This window comes from Oxyura jamaicensis, chromosome 3 (genome assembly GCF_011077185.1).
Source record: "Oxyura jamaicensis isolate SHBP4307 breed ruddy duck chromosome 3, BPBGC_Ojam_1.0, whole genome shotgun sequence".
NCBI classification, from domain to species: domain Eukaryota; kingdom Metazoa; phylum Chordata; class Aves; order Anseriformes; family Anatidae; genus Oxyura; species Oxyura jamaicensis.
This window is the reverse complement of record NC_048895.1, coordinates 1,479,415-1,495,073: the sequence shown is the minus strand read 5'-3', so window position 1 is coordinate 1,495,073 and position 15,659 is coordinate 1,479,415. Positions and strand designations below refer to the sequence as shown.

The 15,659-nt window shown below is 40.9% G+C and overlaps 1 protein-coding gene and 1 long non-coding RNA gene across 6 annotated transcripts in view; both read right to left on the bottom strand.

The window, feature by feature from the left end:
• Positions 1 to 1,974: 1,974 nt before the first annotated feature.
• LOC118164538 lies at positions 1,975 to 4,029 on the bottom strand. Its single transcript, XR_004749535.1, has 2 exons — positions 3,920 to 4,029; positions 1,975 to 3,805 (listed from the first exon to the last, which is right to left on the bottom strand). It is a non-coding gene; the product is annotated as an uncharacterized LOC118164538 (long non-coding RNA).
• A 2,676-nt stretch (positions 4,030 to 6,705) lies between these two features.
• ACYP2 (acylphosphatase 2) overlaps positions 6,706 to 15,659 on the bottom strand; it is a 37,146-nt gene continuing 28,192 nt past the window's right edge. For 4 of the 5 annotated variants that reach the window (XM_035322126.1, XM_035322130.1, XM_035322129.1 and 1 more), the window contains one exon: positions 6,706 to 7,625. In XM_035322126.1, the coding sequence (XP_035178017.1) occupies positions 7,511 to 7,625 (115 nt within the window). In that variant the 3' untranslated portion in view covers positions 6,706 to 7,510. Of the gene's footprint in view, positions 7,626 to 13,989; positions 14,132 to 15,659 lie in introns of all 5 variants that reach the window. The other variant, XR_004749534.1, reaches the window with a different exon arrangement.

Below are 15,659 nucleotides of genomic sequence, written 5' to 3'. Positions count from 1 at the left end.
CAAATAAAAGTGAATGCCAGGTTACCTTTCAGATAATAAAGAAACCCTAGGGGTTCCAGGCATGCCTCTAATTCAGCCTGGTTTTAGTGTACTATGCATATCAGATCTGGAAAACAATTGGTCTCAAGAAGACTGGAAGGGCACAGTTGTATTTTTTTTCCTCAGATATCATCCAGCCCATGGCCACCACCACATGGTTGCAACAGACAAAAATTACTTCTTTAAGCTAATTAGATGCATGGGATCAAAAACATGTCTTCCAGCCTTTAAAACTGCCAAACAAATTTGCCATTCCCTACCTACTTGTGCACATCAGGTTCTACTGTGAGCCACATCCTCAGGAAGCATGGTATTGCCCTATTATCCACGTTTAGAAACAACTCTTATCAAATGCAGGAGAAAGCATTACGCGACTTTCCTACTTGTAAAACTGAGGAATCATGGGTTTAGTTAAAGCCTAGAAACTATTTGCTGTGCACAGCCACAAAGGGACTCACGGTGCCTTTTCAAACAGTAGATCTGACACCATCCAAGTTCCTCACACTCTTCCATTAACACTGTCTGGAGTATAATTCTTAGTGCTGTTACCTTCCAATATAAAGGAGATTACATTTCACAACTGATTTATGAACTGATTCATCAGACATTATATTTTATACTTGTATTTATATATATTAATTATAGTAAGATTACATAATTGTGGAAGCTACTATGCTCACCATTTGTTAAACCACCCCTGAATTTTGACTAGAAAAAAACTCTTAATCCATTTATTCAGCTAAAAGTGAGCTTGCTCCTCCTTTGATCTTCTGTTTCAGTATTTCTTACGGAGTTACATTAACATTAATATTGAATGAACTGGGGCAAGCACAGTTATTTCAAGTCTCTGTGGTGTGTTTTGATGTGGAAGTAACTTGACTTTAATTCTAGTACTTATACACTGAGGAGCCTTGAAGACTGAGCAACGCTACAGAAATTCTAATTTACATTATTCTAATGTAAAGACAGACTAAAAAAACACAGTGCACACCATTCCCCCCCATTATCTTTCATTACACAATGTTTCCTTCAAATTAAAGTACTTTTCAGTGGGTAGTAGTAGGTAGCTATGCATTAATCAGTAAGCTCTCTTGACTAATCCCGTTCATTCTGTCTGTCTAGTAAGAGGATTCCAGCAGCAAACATGCATACAGTTTTCTAAGAATAAAGAAAGCCAAGAAAGACAACCCCAGAGACCATCAGGAAAATTAAAAGTGACAGATTGGTGTCACATAGGAGAAAGTATGGTAGTAAATGTCACCATGCTTTTCTATGTATTAAGATTCAAGAATTAGTAGTTATAGTGGAATATCCATATTCTACATTAAAGCACTGTAAGGGTTGAGGGTAAACAGTATGACACAAGATTATATCATTTCTGATGTGGCAGAATTCTCATTTCCTGTTCACTGCTTAGTGAAGATTTAAATATTTACTCTTTAATCCAATATAAACATTACCTTCATATTGTAAGCACAATACACTTGTACAATGACAACAACGAACATAACTGTTTAGTATTTTCACCACCTCTCCTGAGATAACATACCATTTATTTCCTGCATCGAGCTCTTTTTACACATCAAACATACATTTAGGAGTTAAGCTCCTATTTTAGTTAACGTTGCCAGTCCTACAGTTTAATGATGCAAGCTTTCTGAAATTATGGAATAGAATCAGGCACAAAATTTTCTTTCAAGAAATTAAACATTGTTCAGAATTCACAAATAGCTTGAAAACAGTGGGAACAGACTTTCAAGAGTCTCGGTCCTTTTAAGACAGAAGAATGAAGACCCATTAAATGCTAACTAACTTAACTTTTACCTAATTGTCAAATGTGCATGGAATCTCTTGAACACGTGGACAATGACTGGACTTCTGGTTGCTCATTATTCAGAAACTTCAGACATAACTAATAATAACTAATGCATGGTAAACCGGTACATACCTTTGTTCTCTAATTTACTTTAGGGACAATTTCCCATCAGTGCCCATAGGCATTGGATAGAACTGACTTCCGTGGTAAACTGGCAATTTTAAACTCCTCAAAGTTCAGCTTCCAACCATCATGAAGAGTGAAGTTTTCAACAGATGCAATTCTCAGGAACACTACACACCACCAACTTCTCTGCTCCTGCTAAGGATGAACTTCTATTCAGACACAGGGGAGGAGGTTCAAAGAATACTTTCAAGAACTCTGCCCCTAGCAGACCTGTAGTTTCTTATACAACCCTTAGGGCCATTACATCCGAGCACTTAATAAATTCTCTAAATTAGGTACAGAAGATCGTTTCTCCTGCCTCTGAACCATACTTAGAAGTACGTATTAATTACTGCAAAGTCGTGTGTCTGCACATATACCCACTAAAGTCTTTGTAATCCAAAATCTGTTTGTACTCTAAAATACCCTCTCCATGAGATTTAGGACAACACAGGAATATACCATGTAAACAAAAGAGCAAATTCAAAGAACTGATACATAACATACATTCAGAGACTAATGTGAAATTTGTTCAGTTCTTTTTCACACATAACCAGGCTTTAAGAAAACTATTTCCATGTACAGCAAGAATGGACCTGGACTATATATGACTTGCTCTTTCTGCGTTGCATTAAAATAAATAATTCTCAATAAAAAATAAAGGGATATCTACAGTTATATCTGACTGGTATTAGTATGCAGTAGAAAAGGAAGGTGCCAACTTAGTTTTCGTGTCTAGTTCGCTAACTGTTCTTCCCTTTCTGCCTTACCGTTGGAATTCATTGGCTCCTCAAAATCACTGATGTTTTCATTAAATTTAGATACACTGCTGTGATGTTCTGCATGTTTTGTTTCCACAAGGTGGACATTTTGGACTCAACGATACTTTAACAGAATCTGAGGATTAAATGGGTAAGATTAATGCATGCAGCTATACATGCAATACATGACATTTCATTAGGTGCAGTAACACAGCAACATGTGACTTACAGCATGGAAAAATGCTTCCTAGCAACCAAATCCTACAAATGGCCCAACACTACCTAAACATGAAGGTGCCCAGACTCTTTTAATTCCTCGGACAAGCTGCTTTTCCAACTTCAGAGCCTCTAAATTCACTAGCACGTATGCCAGCCTTGCTATCCTCCCCTGTAAGCCAAGGGACCTAAGTTACCACAAAGTGCTGCTGTGCCACAGGTTCACTGTCAAGCCTTTCTGACCTGCTCACACTGCAGGACTGCATCCTGCCTCAATCTGAAAGACCTTTCAGACAGAGAACAGAAATTACTTTGAACAATCTTCAAATATCTATCTTGGAAAAATTCATCCAAGATATAAAAAACAGACTTGCCTCTGTTCTCTTATAATAGCCTTTTCAGGATATCAACAATGACACACTCAGTCCTGTACACTACTTCTTTTCAACATGTTTGACAACACCGTCTTATGTGAACTACTCAGAAGCTTCAATCTTTTATTTCTTGCAGTGAGCACAAGCCTCCATTTTGTGTGCAACATATTTCCACAGAAGTACAGGATTAGCTTGTTGCCAATGACCACCTGGACAGAGGTCCTACATGGTTGTATTTATTCACAAGTAAGGCAGGTGCCACTTTGTGCAAATGGAACATTTCCCTGGGAGTTAAACAAGTTAGTTCAAGCTGACTACATGCCTAGACAAATACAGGATCCTAACTGTACTGCAGGGGTCTGCATGAATAAAACATAGCTAAGTGACATCAGTTAGGAACAGAGATGATGCCTTCAAGCTTGATTTCAATACAACTTAAAAGAAAACAACAAGTAAAATCTTATCAGTTAGGAACAGAGGTGATGCCTGCAAGCTTCACTTCAATGCAACTTAAAACAAACAAACAAACAAACAAAAACAACAAGAACAAACAAAATCTTAGGTAAAGGCATTTCTTTGAAGCCATGCACCAGGATGCCAGTGGCATTCCAATTCAAGTATTAGCTCCCACCTTGGCAACATGCTCAAGCCCCATGTTATATGTTGCTACTCATCACCACTGTGAGATGTGTTCATCTGATTCGTGTCAATGTAGAGCAATGCTAGGGCCACATGATAAAATGCGACTGTCTTATATATCCTTGTATAACCACAAGATTGGAGAAATGGAGATGGTTAATGTATGTATATAGTTACTGTGTTTGGTGATCAATGTATGGATATGGTTTTTACATTCGGTGGTTAATGTCTGTATATAGTTCTTGTGTTCTGCAATGGCCACCTGACAAGAACAGCCTGGACCAGTGTTGTTGCTAGGCAGAAGACTGGGGGGGCGAGCATGCATGTGGTCTAGGGTCGAGAAGGTTCGAGAAGATTCCAGAAGAAGAAGAAGGAATGCTTGAAGGAGGACACGCCCACCAATGAATATGCATTAGGAGAGGAGATATAAGCCTGAAATGGGAACTGTGGGGTGTGCATCTTGGCGGAGCAGAGACTCCCAGCGCACCCAGCACTGTTTGCTTGCCTTTATTCCTCTAATAAATTGCTAATTTAATTGGAATTCTATTTGAGACTCAATCATTTATCACAGCCATTTTGGTCCTTTGCCTTCAGCTAGAAGGAGGAGGTGCATGGGTGCATGCATTTTTGTTTTAAATAACGGCAAAAATGCTCAAAGCTAAACTCACTAAGACATTGGCATGTATTTTTTGCCTGTTGTCGTATCACTAAACAAGAGAAAAATGGATGTCGAAAACAGCAGTATTGCCAACTCACAGAGGAAGGTTACAGATGTATTCCAGAATCAACCTTCTTTTCATCTGATAGACTCAAATCCAGCACGTAAGCAGAGGCTGTTACCACACACAAAACCTGTTGTGCCACTAAGACTCAACAGAAGATGTAGCCTCCAGCATACAGGCCACAGATCATAAAAATCATAGAATCATAGAATATCCCGCGTTGGAAGGGACCCATAAGGATCATTGAGTCCAGCTCCTGGCACCACACAGGTCTACCCAGAATTTTAGACCATGCGACTAAGTGCACAGTCTGAACGCTTCTTAAACTCCGACAGGCTTGGTACAGAGACTACTTCACGTAGCCTGTTCCAGTGTGTGACCACCCTCTCAGTGAAGACCCTCTTCCTATGTCTAGCCTAAACCTCCCCTGCCTCAGCTTGACACCATTCCCGTGGGTCCTATCACTGGTGACTGAGGAGAATAGGTTGGTGCCTGCCCCTCCGCTCCCCCTCACGAGGAAGCTGTGGAATGCAATGATGTCTTCCCTCAGCCTCCTCTTTTCCAGGCTGAACAGGCCAAGTGACCTCAGCCACTCCGCATACGTATTCCCCTCTAGGCCATTCACCATCTTCATCGCCCTCCTCTGGACGCTCTCCAACAGTTTTACATCCTTTTTGTACTGTGGTGCCCAGAACTGCAGATCACAGGAAGTGTATTTACTTAAATACTGTAGTATTAGTAGTAACCTCTGGCTTCCTTTGGTTGAAAAAGGTACTCAAAACCTTCAGTACAATGCTTGTTATCACTTTAAATATTGGTTTAGGTTTTCCATGTGAAACATTTACATAGATCTTTCATCTTTTAATGTTCTGAAGGTTTATAACCAGCAGATTGTATTCCCCAAAAAGTTAGCCTTTTTTTTTAAATGGCTGGATACCCATTCCCAAACCTCGCATTTCTAGTGGAGTCAGGGTGCAGTTACTGAGCCCTTGTTATCACGCAGCTCTACCCATGCGAACACATCAGAACAATTCCACCTTTGTCTCTTCTTCCTGTCTATCTAGCATCCCATTTATTTTCCGCCTTCCTCTGTCATTGTTTCTCACAACATGAACAAAACAATTCGGCTGGAAAAGCCTTTGAGGGTATATTTTATGCCAGGTAGCTTCAAGGAAAATGGGAACTGTGTCTGACAGGATACAGTTCTCAGAGAGGATGCAACCTCTATTGAGCTACTACTACACTTGAACTTTACCATTTACCATTTGAGTGGAACAAGGGTTATTCACAATGAATTCCATAAAGGATGCTTCTGTATAATTACACAAGTCAAAATCAGTTTGAACCAGAACAATTTACAAGTAACTTCTGCAAATTCTAGAAAGGAGTCTTTACTGCTTTATACACAAAGGACCAGTGAAAATAGATCTAGTAGTCATTAGAAATATACTTTCTAATGCACATTTTGCTTTGCACATATGCAAGGGTACAACGCTTACGTTACAAAATGTCCTTTTCTGAATTAAAAAATAAACTGCATGATTGAGGATGTTGTCTAAACTGACACTATCCACCCTTCAAAGAGGTGCAGAACAGCCAGCAGAAATCTAGTATTAGGTGCCCTTTGCAAGGGTACTTTCAAGGACAGATCCACAGAGAAGAGCAGGGGGCTGGGCCCCTGCTTAGCACGCACCCAAGGCCAGGTAAGCAGTGACTGAGCTTTGGGTCCCATATACTTCTCACAGGGACTTACAGCTTGAGCCACCATCATCGCATGTTCACACCGCCTGGTGATCGGTACTGCCAGATCACACAGGAGCCTGCTTGGGTATACTGGAGATTTTATCGAAGTCCTCCTACATGGAGGAATTCTGACACAGAAGTACTTTAGAATTGAAGGTGTAAGTCAGTTCCAGCCCTAACAGACTCCTTGATACCTGTGAAAAAAATACTACATGAGTTAAACCCCAATATTGCATAGACTTATCCAGTATTTATTACAAGTATTTATTCAATTTGATCAAAACCATTTGCGTACTTGGTATGATTTCTGGCGTTGCACACTATTGTACCCAATTCAACTCACTCAATGAGCAAATACTCATCAAGTAAGGACAGTAACTGAAATCTTCAGTTAATTTTGATAAAATCATACAGCAAAAAGAAGGGAATATCCTTTTTCATCAGTAGAGATTTAGACTTTAGGCACACACGGAAAAGAGGTTGAGAGGCAATGCATTTCATCATCTTGTTCCAAAAAGTACCCGCATCACCTTAGAGTATTTTAAACAACAGGCAGTTAACAATTTTTGTTTGAAGCTATGCATATTTATTTTAAATTATCACAAGTAACATGATCTATAATACAGAAATGTTGAAATACCTCTCTAAGAGTTCCAGTTCTGTAAGCTATGCATTTCCAGAGAGGTTATGAACTGTAGAACACAGTGATTATTTATTTATCCTGTACAGTGTAAAGATTAGGTTTCATATGGTTGTAATAACAAATATCACTGTACAGAAATAATCAATTATACTTTTAGCGACTTACATAGATGTCAATATGCAGTAAGTTAGATATTGACACTTTAGATATTAAGCATTGACAATCATGTTGTGAAATACCTAATACAGCAACTAAGAATTCTTACTTCGTGTGAATGGCAATCATCTATTTCAAGTACAGAAAGCATCCAAGTGCTCATGACATTTTATGGATGCACGGAAAATTTAATGCAGCAGAAACATCAGTTTTGTGCTTAGTGATGTTTTCTTCTATTAGTATCTAGTGCTAAATCCTGAGAAGTCAAGCTTGGAAATCTCCTTTTCATTAGAAAAATTTGTTCTGTCTATACGAGAACTTGGGCTTCCAACTTTAGTCAGCCAGGATTTCCTGCAAGAAAAATAAGAGAGGGTTAGCATGCAATCAACTGTACGTGTGGTGTTTATTCTCTTATCATGCTTCCCCTTTTAAGAGCCATAAGTACAGACTTTTAATAAGGAAACTATGCCAAATGTTTAGTTACCTTGTTTCCCCTCCCGGTCTCCTTTAAGTTCATTTTGCATGTAAGTGTCAACATTTCAAAACATATTATAGAACATTAAGTAAGTCTGTTGTAGCCTTTTTCTGTCTGGTTAATTTTTATGTAATGGCCCCTTTTAAGCACATATTAATAGCTTTAAAATAGGCGTATCAGCTTTGCAGATTGAATATTATACTTGTAGAAAGGACCTAAAAGCCGTCCATAATTTAAAAAGTACCAAGAAAAAACTCAAGCAGCCAGTTCATCCTGTTCTGACGAAAACAAGAAACAAACTGAAATAAAAATGACACTTTTAAATGCAGCAAAAGAATAAAGCAAACAAACCAAAATTACAGTACAAAAAGCTGTATTAAATTATGAAAGATACCGAAGAATTAAGAAACTTGCTTTTTTCTTCCACAGCACACTAAAAAATCTGTATTGAACACAAATTCCAAGGAGGTAATAGTCCAGGAGCTGACAGTATGATGGCTGCTCCTAACTATGTACCAGCCACCTTCCTGTCCTGCAGTAATTTGAACTTCTGCACGTTAGAAATAAGCCACTGGTGATAAAAGGAGGTGCACTAACACTTGATTTGCAGACATCTGCTTCTTTACAGGCTTCTTCATGAAAACACACTTAGAGGATTTTCTGTCATATTGAAAACTGAGAAGAGTACACTTAAGTGTTATACGCTAGAGTATTTCCACACAATACTTTTTAAAACTTCAGTGAAACATAAATTGTTGTAGGCATGTAACTGCAATTAAAATATTACTATTATTCATTTAAATTCTCATCTGAAGAGCATAGAAGTTGTTTTAAAGTTAATTCATGCCTGGCAAAACCACACAGAAGATTATAAAATGCAGTCTTCTTGCACTTAGGCTTCTTTATTAGAACTGTGCACTCAAGCTGCTTGTCTCAAGCCAATAAATAAAAATACAGAGATCAAAACATATCTTGTTCAAGACCCTGTATTTGACAAGAATGTTTTTGTTGCATTGTCAGAAAATTGTATAAAAGGCCTGAGATATCTTAGCTGACTACAAGAAACAAGTGGTTTATTATTCTTAGAACTTGCACGGATGGCACCAAGCCTGTACTGAGCACCTACACAACTAATCTCATCCTTTAAACTCTGTGCACAGGTTCTTGATTATGAAGAAATACACACTCTTAACACTTAATGCAGGTATTTCTTAGCATTCACGTACCTTGAAACATAACCCTAGCAGTAAGCATGAAGGATTACAGCCTTGCAGAGACAAAAAGCTCTTTTAAGCCCACTTCCATTTGACCACCGCAGTGGCAATGTTTTGGTAGCAGGGGGCCATAGGGGTGGCTTCTGTGAGAAGAATCTAGAAGCTGCCCCATGTTTAGTAAGGGCCCCACTGCTGACCAGAGCTGAGCCAATAAATGATGTTTTGCACCTCTGTGAGAGCATATATAAGACGGAAAAAAAAAAAACAATGCTGTGCTACACACAGCAGCCGGGAGAGTGAGAGGAGTGAGGAACAGCCTTGCAGCTGCCAAGGTTGGTGAAGAGGGAGGGGGAGAGGTGCTCCAGGCATCGGAGCAGATGTCCTCTGCAGCCTGTGGTGAGAACCATGGTGAAGCAGGCTGTCCCCCTGCAGCCCATGGAGTACCACGGTGGAGCAGGGTTCCACGCTGCAGCCCGTGGAGGAGACCACGGTGGAGCAGGTGGACCTGCACCGATGGAGGCTGTGGCCCATCGAAGACCCCTGCTGGAGCAGATTCCAGGCCGGACCTGTAGGTCGTGGAGAGGAGACCACGCAGGAGCAGGTGACCTGGCAGGAGCTGCTGCCTGTGGGGGACCCAGGTTGGAGCAGTTTGCTCCTGACGGATGGACCCCGTGGTACGGACCCATATCTGGAGCAGTTCTTGAAGAGCTGCTGCCTGTGGGCAGCCCACGCCGGATCAGTTCAGCAAGGACTGCATCCCGTGGGAGGGACCCCACAGCACAGGAGATGAGAGTGACCGAGAAGGAGCAGCAGCAAAGAAGCGCTACAGACTGACCATAATCCCCATTCCCCCGCGCTGCTTGGGGGGAGGAGGTGGAAGAAGGTGGATGGGGGGAAGGTGCTTTTGGTTGCTTTCCTTTGTTTCTCACTTCTCTAGCTTGTTAGTAATAGGTAATAAATCTTACTACCTACCTATGCTGAGTCTGTTTTGCCCGTCACGATAATTACTGCGTGATCTCCTCGTCCTTAACTCAACCCTTGAGCCCTTTTCATCGTATTTTCTCCCCATTCCTCTTTGAGGAAGGGGAGTGAGAGAGCGGTTGTGGTGGAGCTCGGCCGCCCACTTGAGTAAAACCACCACAACCACTAAAAAGGAGGCTCTATATGTAAAGACCCCCTGGAAGACACAAGCCACAAATGGGCTTCTCACGTTCAAAATGAATTTCCTCTGACAACCTTTAATTTAATATATAAATGATACCAGTAATTCAAATTAAGAAACATTTGTCAGATGTTTATGCATTTTCACACCTTGAATTCTTTGCTTCATGTTGTGAACATCCCCTCTTGTATATTTGAGATGAAATTTTGCAGTAAGGAGTGTAACATGGGAACAGACATACATGAGTGAACCAGGAGAATAGCACTTGGTGCTTGAGTCCTAAGGTGACCAGGTATCTCAACAGAAGGAAAAAAGCCTAGTAACTGACCCAAAATTCTCTCATGAGAAATTGGAAAGGGGCCCTATTCAGCATAAGAATCTAATATAGCTGGATGGCCTAAAATCAGAAAGAAAAGCATTTGAAATGCTCAATCACTTGAAGCAAAAATCTGTGTACACCATTTTTAGAAGGCTAGTGAAACACCCAAAGGAAAACACAATCCCCACGGCTACCCCCCTTCTCATTTTAAGGTGAGCTTATCCTGGACGAAAATCAGAAATATCTTCCTTGCCCAGCCTTCATGACTGTACCTAAGGTCAACTGAATGCCTGGCTGCTTCCAATTATTAAGTTCCACTGCATGTAGAAAGTAACACTACAAACTCCATGCAGAGCAAGCTTTATTGTCAGCTCCACAGTCCCACATGGAGAAGACTAAAGTGAGAACAGTAAGAGTCCAGATAAAATAATTCATCTCCACTAAAACTTCATAGGACACATTTATGTAACTTTAGTTCATGCGGGAAGTAGGGAAGAAAGCCACAGAGCTGCTCCCTACCTGAGATCTGCATGGCTGTAGGGGCTCAGTTCTTCATCCATCTTTCCTCTTACTTGTACAAGACAGACCAGACGCTTAACACTATAAAGCACTTTTTTGTACCAGCTGACAAAGCAAGAAATCTGTATCTGCTACAATTAGTACAGTTACTGTAGTTAATTCCTCACATACCTACAAATGTGAAAATATTACCTCCAGCATCTCCGATAAATATCATTGGCATTGTTTTAAATTTCATTGGTATCCGTAGGCCCGAATAAACAGAACGTTCTGTGCCCCCTACTACCTCTCTCAGCCTTAGTTCTCTCGCACACGCCATGCGTTTCAGAGCACCCAGCACTTACCGAACATTAACTGCTTTGTGGCATTCGGAGCTGTACCTCAGCACGTACAGCAGCCACCTACCTGATCGTGCCTGCACGATGCTCCTCGGGAGCGGGTAGGACAACTCGGCTCCCCCCCTGCGGCGGGCCAACTCAAACGGGGACACCCCTTCCAACCGTTTGGCAGGAGCCGAGCCCGCAGTTCACCCTTCGATAGCTACTTTCAAGGGAACATTTCTGCAGTAGCCGCCTGAGGCCCGACAAGAAACCCATCCCCACACGGCCTGCCCCGCCGGCCCTTCTCCTCACGGCGACTCGAGAGCGCCCAGCGCAGCTTGGCTCGCTCAGACGCGTGCCGCCGCCGGGGGCCCGCCCAGCTGCTTTCTGGAAGGTTCTGCGCCCCGCTCTCCCCCCTCCCGCTGGGCGCTGCGCGGGCAGCCCCGCCCCGCCTCACGGCCCCGCGCCTCGCCTCACGGCCCCGCCGGTCCCCGCACAAGCCGGCCCTGCCGAGGGACTCGGGCTCGTTACCGAGGCAACCAGGCGCGTTCCTTCAGCAGCACTAGAAACAAGCCTGGCCATCCTTTGCTGGTGTACAACGAGGAAGTAAAAAAGAAAATTTGCAGTAATGAAAGCGATGAATTATCACCAGTGTCTTATGATCTCTTACACTTGAGTTCTGACCCAAGAGGAAATGGTTTAAGGGTTTGGCTATGTGGCTTTTTAAGGATATGTGGTTTTTCACCACCTGGCTTCTGGTTCCGGTCCACGTCTGATCACTTAGGGAATAACAGCTGCTCACCACTCACAGAAGAATGACAGCATTATATCAGTTCCTAGTCTCCACCCCTGAGAAGACCACCACACTTTGTACTAATGACACTCCTGTGGGCTGGCTCTGAGGCTAAGGCACATATAAGGTGAGAAACTTTTGCCAAAACACATTTTGGGGATGATTTGTTTCAACAGCATGGTTTTAATTTGCTTCAAAGAACTATGACTTCCCCAGAGCTAATATTACAGCATCTTTCATAAGTACCGTGTCATTTACAAGGAAAGAATCTATCAAGTGTTGGAGAAGTTGTAGGCATGCCAAACAAGCACGTAAATGAACAAGACATTTTTCCTTTGCTAGACGCTGTATCAAATCATCAATACACATAGGATGCTTCTGTGGTGACTTACTTAGAATAAACTAGTTGGGCTTTTTACATATAACTGAGACCACAGCATTTTACAACCTACAATGCTAGAAACAGACCAAAAAAGTGATCTACAGCATCAACGTTGGTGAGCCAGGCACAGCTTAGGAATATTTGTTTCTCTTTGTCCTAACCCCAGCATTACTTACAGTAGAACAAGCGAAATGTGTGCTGTATTTAGAGGGGGAGAGAATAAAGGCACTGATGTGTTTACAATTTATTTCCCTTTGTTTGGGATAAAGTATTTGAGAGAATGTTGCTTTTTGAAGACTGTATTTACATCTGTGACAGTGTATAGACTAGGATTGCAAATATTTATGAAGTACCTCCAAAATGTTGTTGTATTTTGAAACAGTACTGTCACGGTTTCCTAAATCCTGATATTTAAGTGTCTGCAGAACAGAAATACACATTTTTTTTTCATTGCTGTCTGGCTTTTCACCATCTACAAAGAAATTTAGGCTTGGAAACTGTGGCTTTCTCTGCAGTCTTAAGGAGTAGGAAGATTGTACTTAAAGCCTTTTTGTTTTATACACCTGAAATTCACATAAAGCTAAAGCTTCTTGCAGCCTGTGTAGTAGAGGCATGTGACAGCTCATAGGTTACTGCAGAGCCATTCCACTACCCCTCCACCTCTGTTCCTGTTGCAGGGCCCTAACAGTAAAAGAGGAATGTGGAAACAATTTATAGAGTTAAGTGTTCATGTGAAAGAAAGTAACAGGAAGGTAACAAAAACCTTAATAACAAGTATTTGAAAACATTGCTGTCTGACATGATTTGAATTGTATGGCCTAAGGAAAAAAAAAAAAATCACATTTAGCATTAAGTTTAGCAAAAGCAGGCATGGTAGAGAAAAAAGAGAAAACATCCTGAAGCCAGAAAATGTGCAAAGGGTCCCCAAGAGAATCCAGGGAAGACTTGCAAACATTTTGGTGCAGGTATAAATTCAAGAGGATTCAATCACAACTTAGTCAAATTTATCCTACCAACCTTCCTCCTCTGCTCCTTGTATTTATTTTATTTTTTCTTAACTCTCGAATGTAGGCTCTAGCTTGGGGTAAAACCTGAAGCTGCTTGACCTGAAATGCGGCTGCGTGTGGAGCTGTACTAAAGGGGGCTTCTGCTGCCATGGAAACTGCTGCACTCCCCTCAGGGAAATGGCAGCAAGAGATTTTTAAACTCTTGTGCTTACTGCTTGATAAAACACAAGAAATACTGCAAGCAGCAGTCCACACAGTAGGTCAGGATCAAAGGTGTGCACTTAGTTGCACATCCACACCTTTTGCATATACGTATCTGCAAGAAGGGGGAATTAGCAGAGGCAGAACAAGGCAGAGTGCAAGGGAGAGAAATTTTAACACCTGTACTAGGATGACCCCACCACAGTCCACCGACGAATCAAAGCTAAGAGACAGGTTACTTCAGAGCATTAAAGGAAGCAAGGAAAAACACCAGCAGTCTAAGGATATAGGCCAACAAGTGTGTGGGCCAGAAATCAAGCAACCTGCTTAGGCGTAGGTGAGGTGCCTCAGAATAGAACTGAGCCTGGAGGCGTGGGGAAGACTGTGTTGCTTCTGCCTGCTTGCTAGCTGCTCCATGAATCAAAACAGCCAGTTCTTAAAATATCCAGTGGGTCAAGTCCACAGCTGTTTTAGAAATGGGAGAAAAAGATATTTAATCAAAACTAGTATTTGTATTTATAAGCACAGCTCACAAATGAATGTTATTAATTTGTTTATATTTCTTCCTTTTCTGACAAACCCTGCTGTACCCAAGGCTAGCATTTCTCTAGAGAGTACACTGTACAAGTTTCTTCAGGGTACCACTTGAAAATATTGTCAACAGCAAGGACAAATTAGCAGAAACTGATAGATCAAAGGTGTGACAGATTAGGTGTGACAATGTTGAATAAGTTTCAAATACATATATTTTGGTGTTTCATTTCTATTCATTAACCTGAGAAAAGTGGCTTGAATGTTGATGTTAGTTGCATACTGCGTATGTTATCAGGGAAGATTTTCTTTTTATGTAAATGATCACTACTAGCTTGCACTAGCACAGAATTCAACCCTTTGTATTTCAAATTTGAGGTTTGAAGATCTTGAACATCTTTTCCACTCTAAATGAGTCTGAAATTTACTTTGTTATTCATATCTGATCTACATTAAATGTCTACATCTTAAAGAGGCAGGGTGATCCCCCAAATAAATGAAAGCAAATCTGAAGATTTTCTGATGTGCTACACGAGAGATCTGATGTGGATTTTCTTGTTATTAATTTTTGTAAACTTGAAGTATAATTTAGTTATTGACAGGCATGCAATCATAAGTGCATTTTCATAAAAATTATCAGAATACCTCTTCATTTAAAAGAAGTTGACAAATCACATTTGGCTTCTCAAAAAAACTCAGAAAAAGATATGCAATATCACAGACATTTGTTCCAATAAAGAAGAGTAAAGAAATGAAAAATAAAACCAAGTTAGCCATTTCAGTAACTTGAAATAGGTTTTATGTCATGCTGATCTATAGAAAGCACAGGACAAAAGAGAACATCCTGTTAAACTCACATCTTATATTCCCAAAGCAATAAACGTACCAAAGAGCCCTACGAAGCAGAAAGACCTATTATTTTTCCTTGTCATATGTCTGCCTCCTACAGGGTAAGGTTTGGCTCACAACACAAACTGAGTACAATTTCGGCTAACACCACTCTACCACACAGAATGCAATCAAAAATGATTTCTTATACCCTACCTATTAAATGAAAGACCACAAGAAGTTTAAATGAGGAATGTTGGCTGTTAGCATACCAATTCAGGCTTCTTAAAAAAAGCTAGTTCTCTGACACTTGAGAACTGGTTAGTGACCACCATCCACATAAGCTGGATTTAAAGCCAATAGCTGTGTTATAGTTGAGCAAGAAATAAAAATACCATTGCCTCTGATCATCAATTTTTTAACTTAAAAAGTTGATTAGATGCTAACCTTAGGCAATTTAAAGCAACCCTGTTAGCAGACCATAGTTAAGCATCACACTGACCAAATCAGCAGTATCACTTAAAAATCCATTTCGTTATCCAGCACGGTAAAAACAAGAGAGCCCTTACGGTAAAGAGCTCAGTTAGACACACAGTCTGAGTTCAGACCAAACCCACATGCATCCACAGTCCAG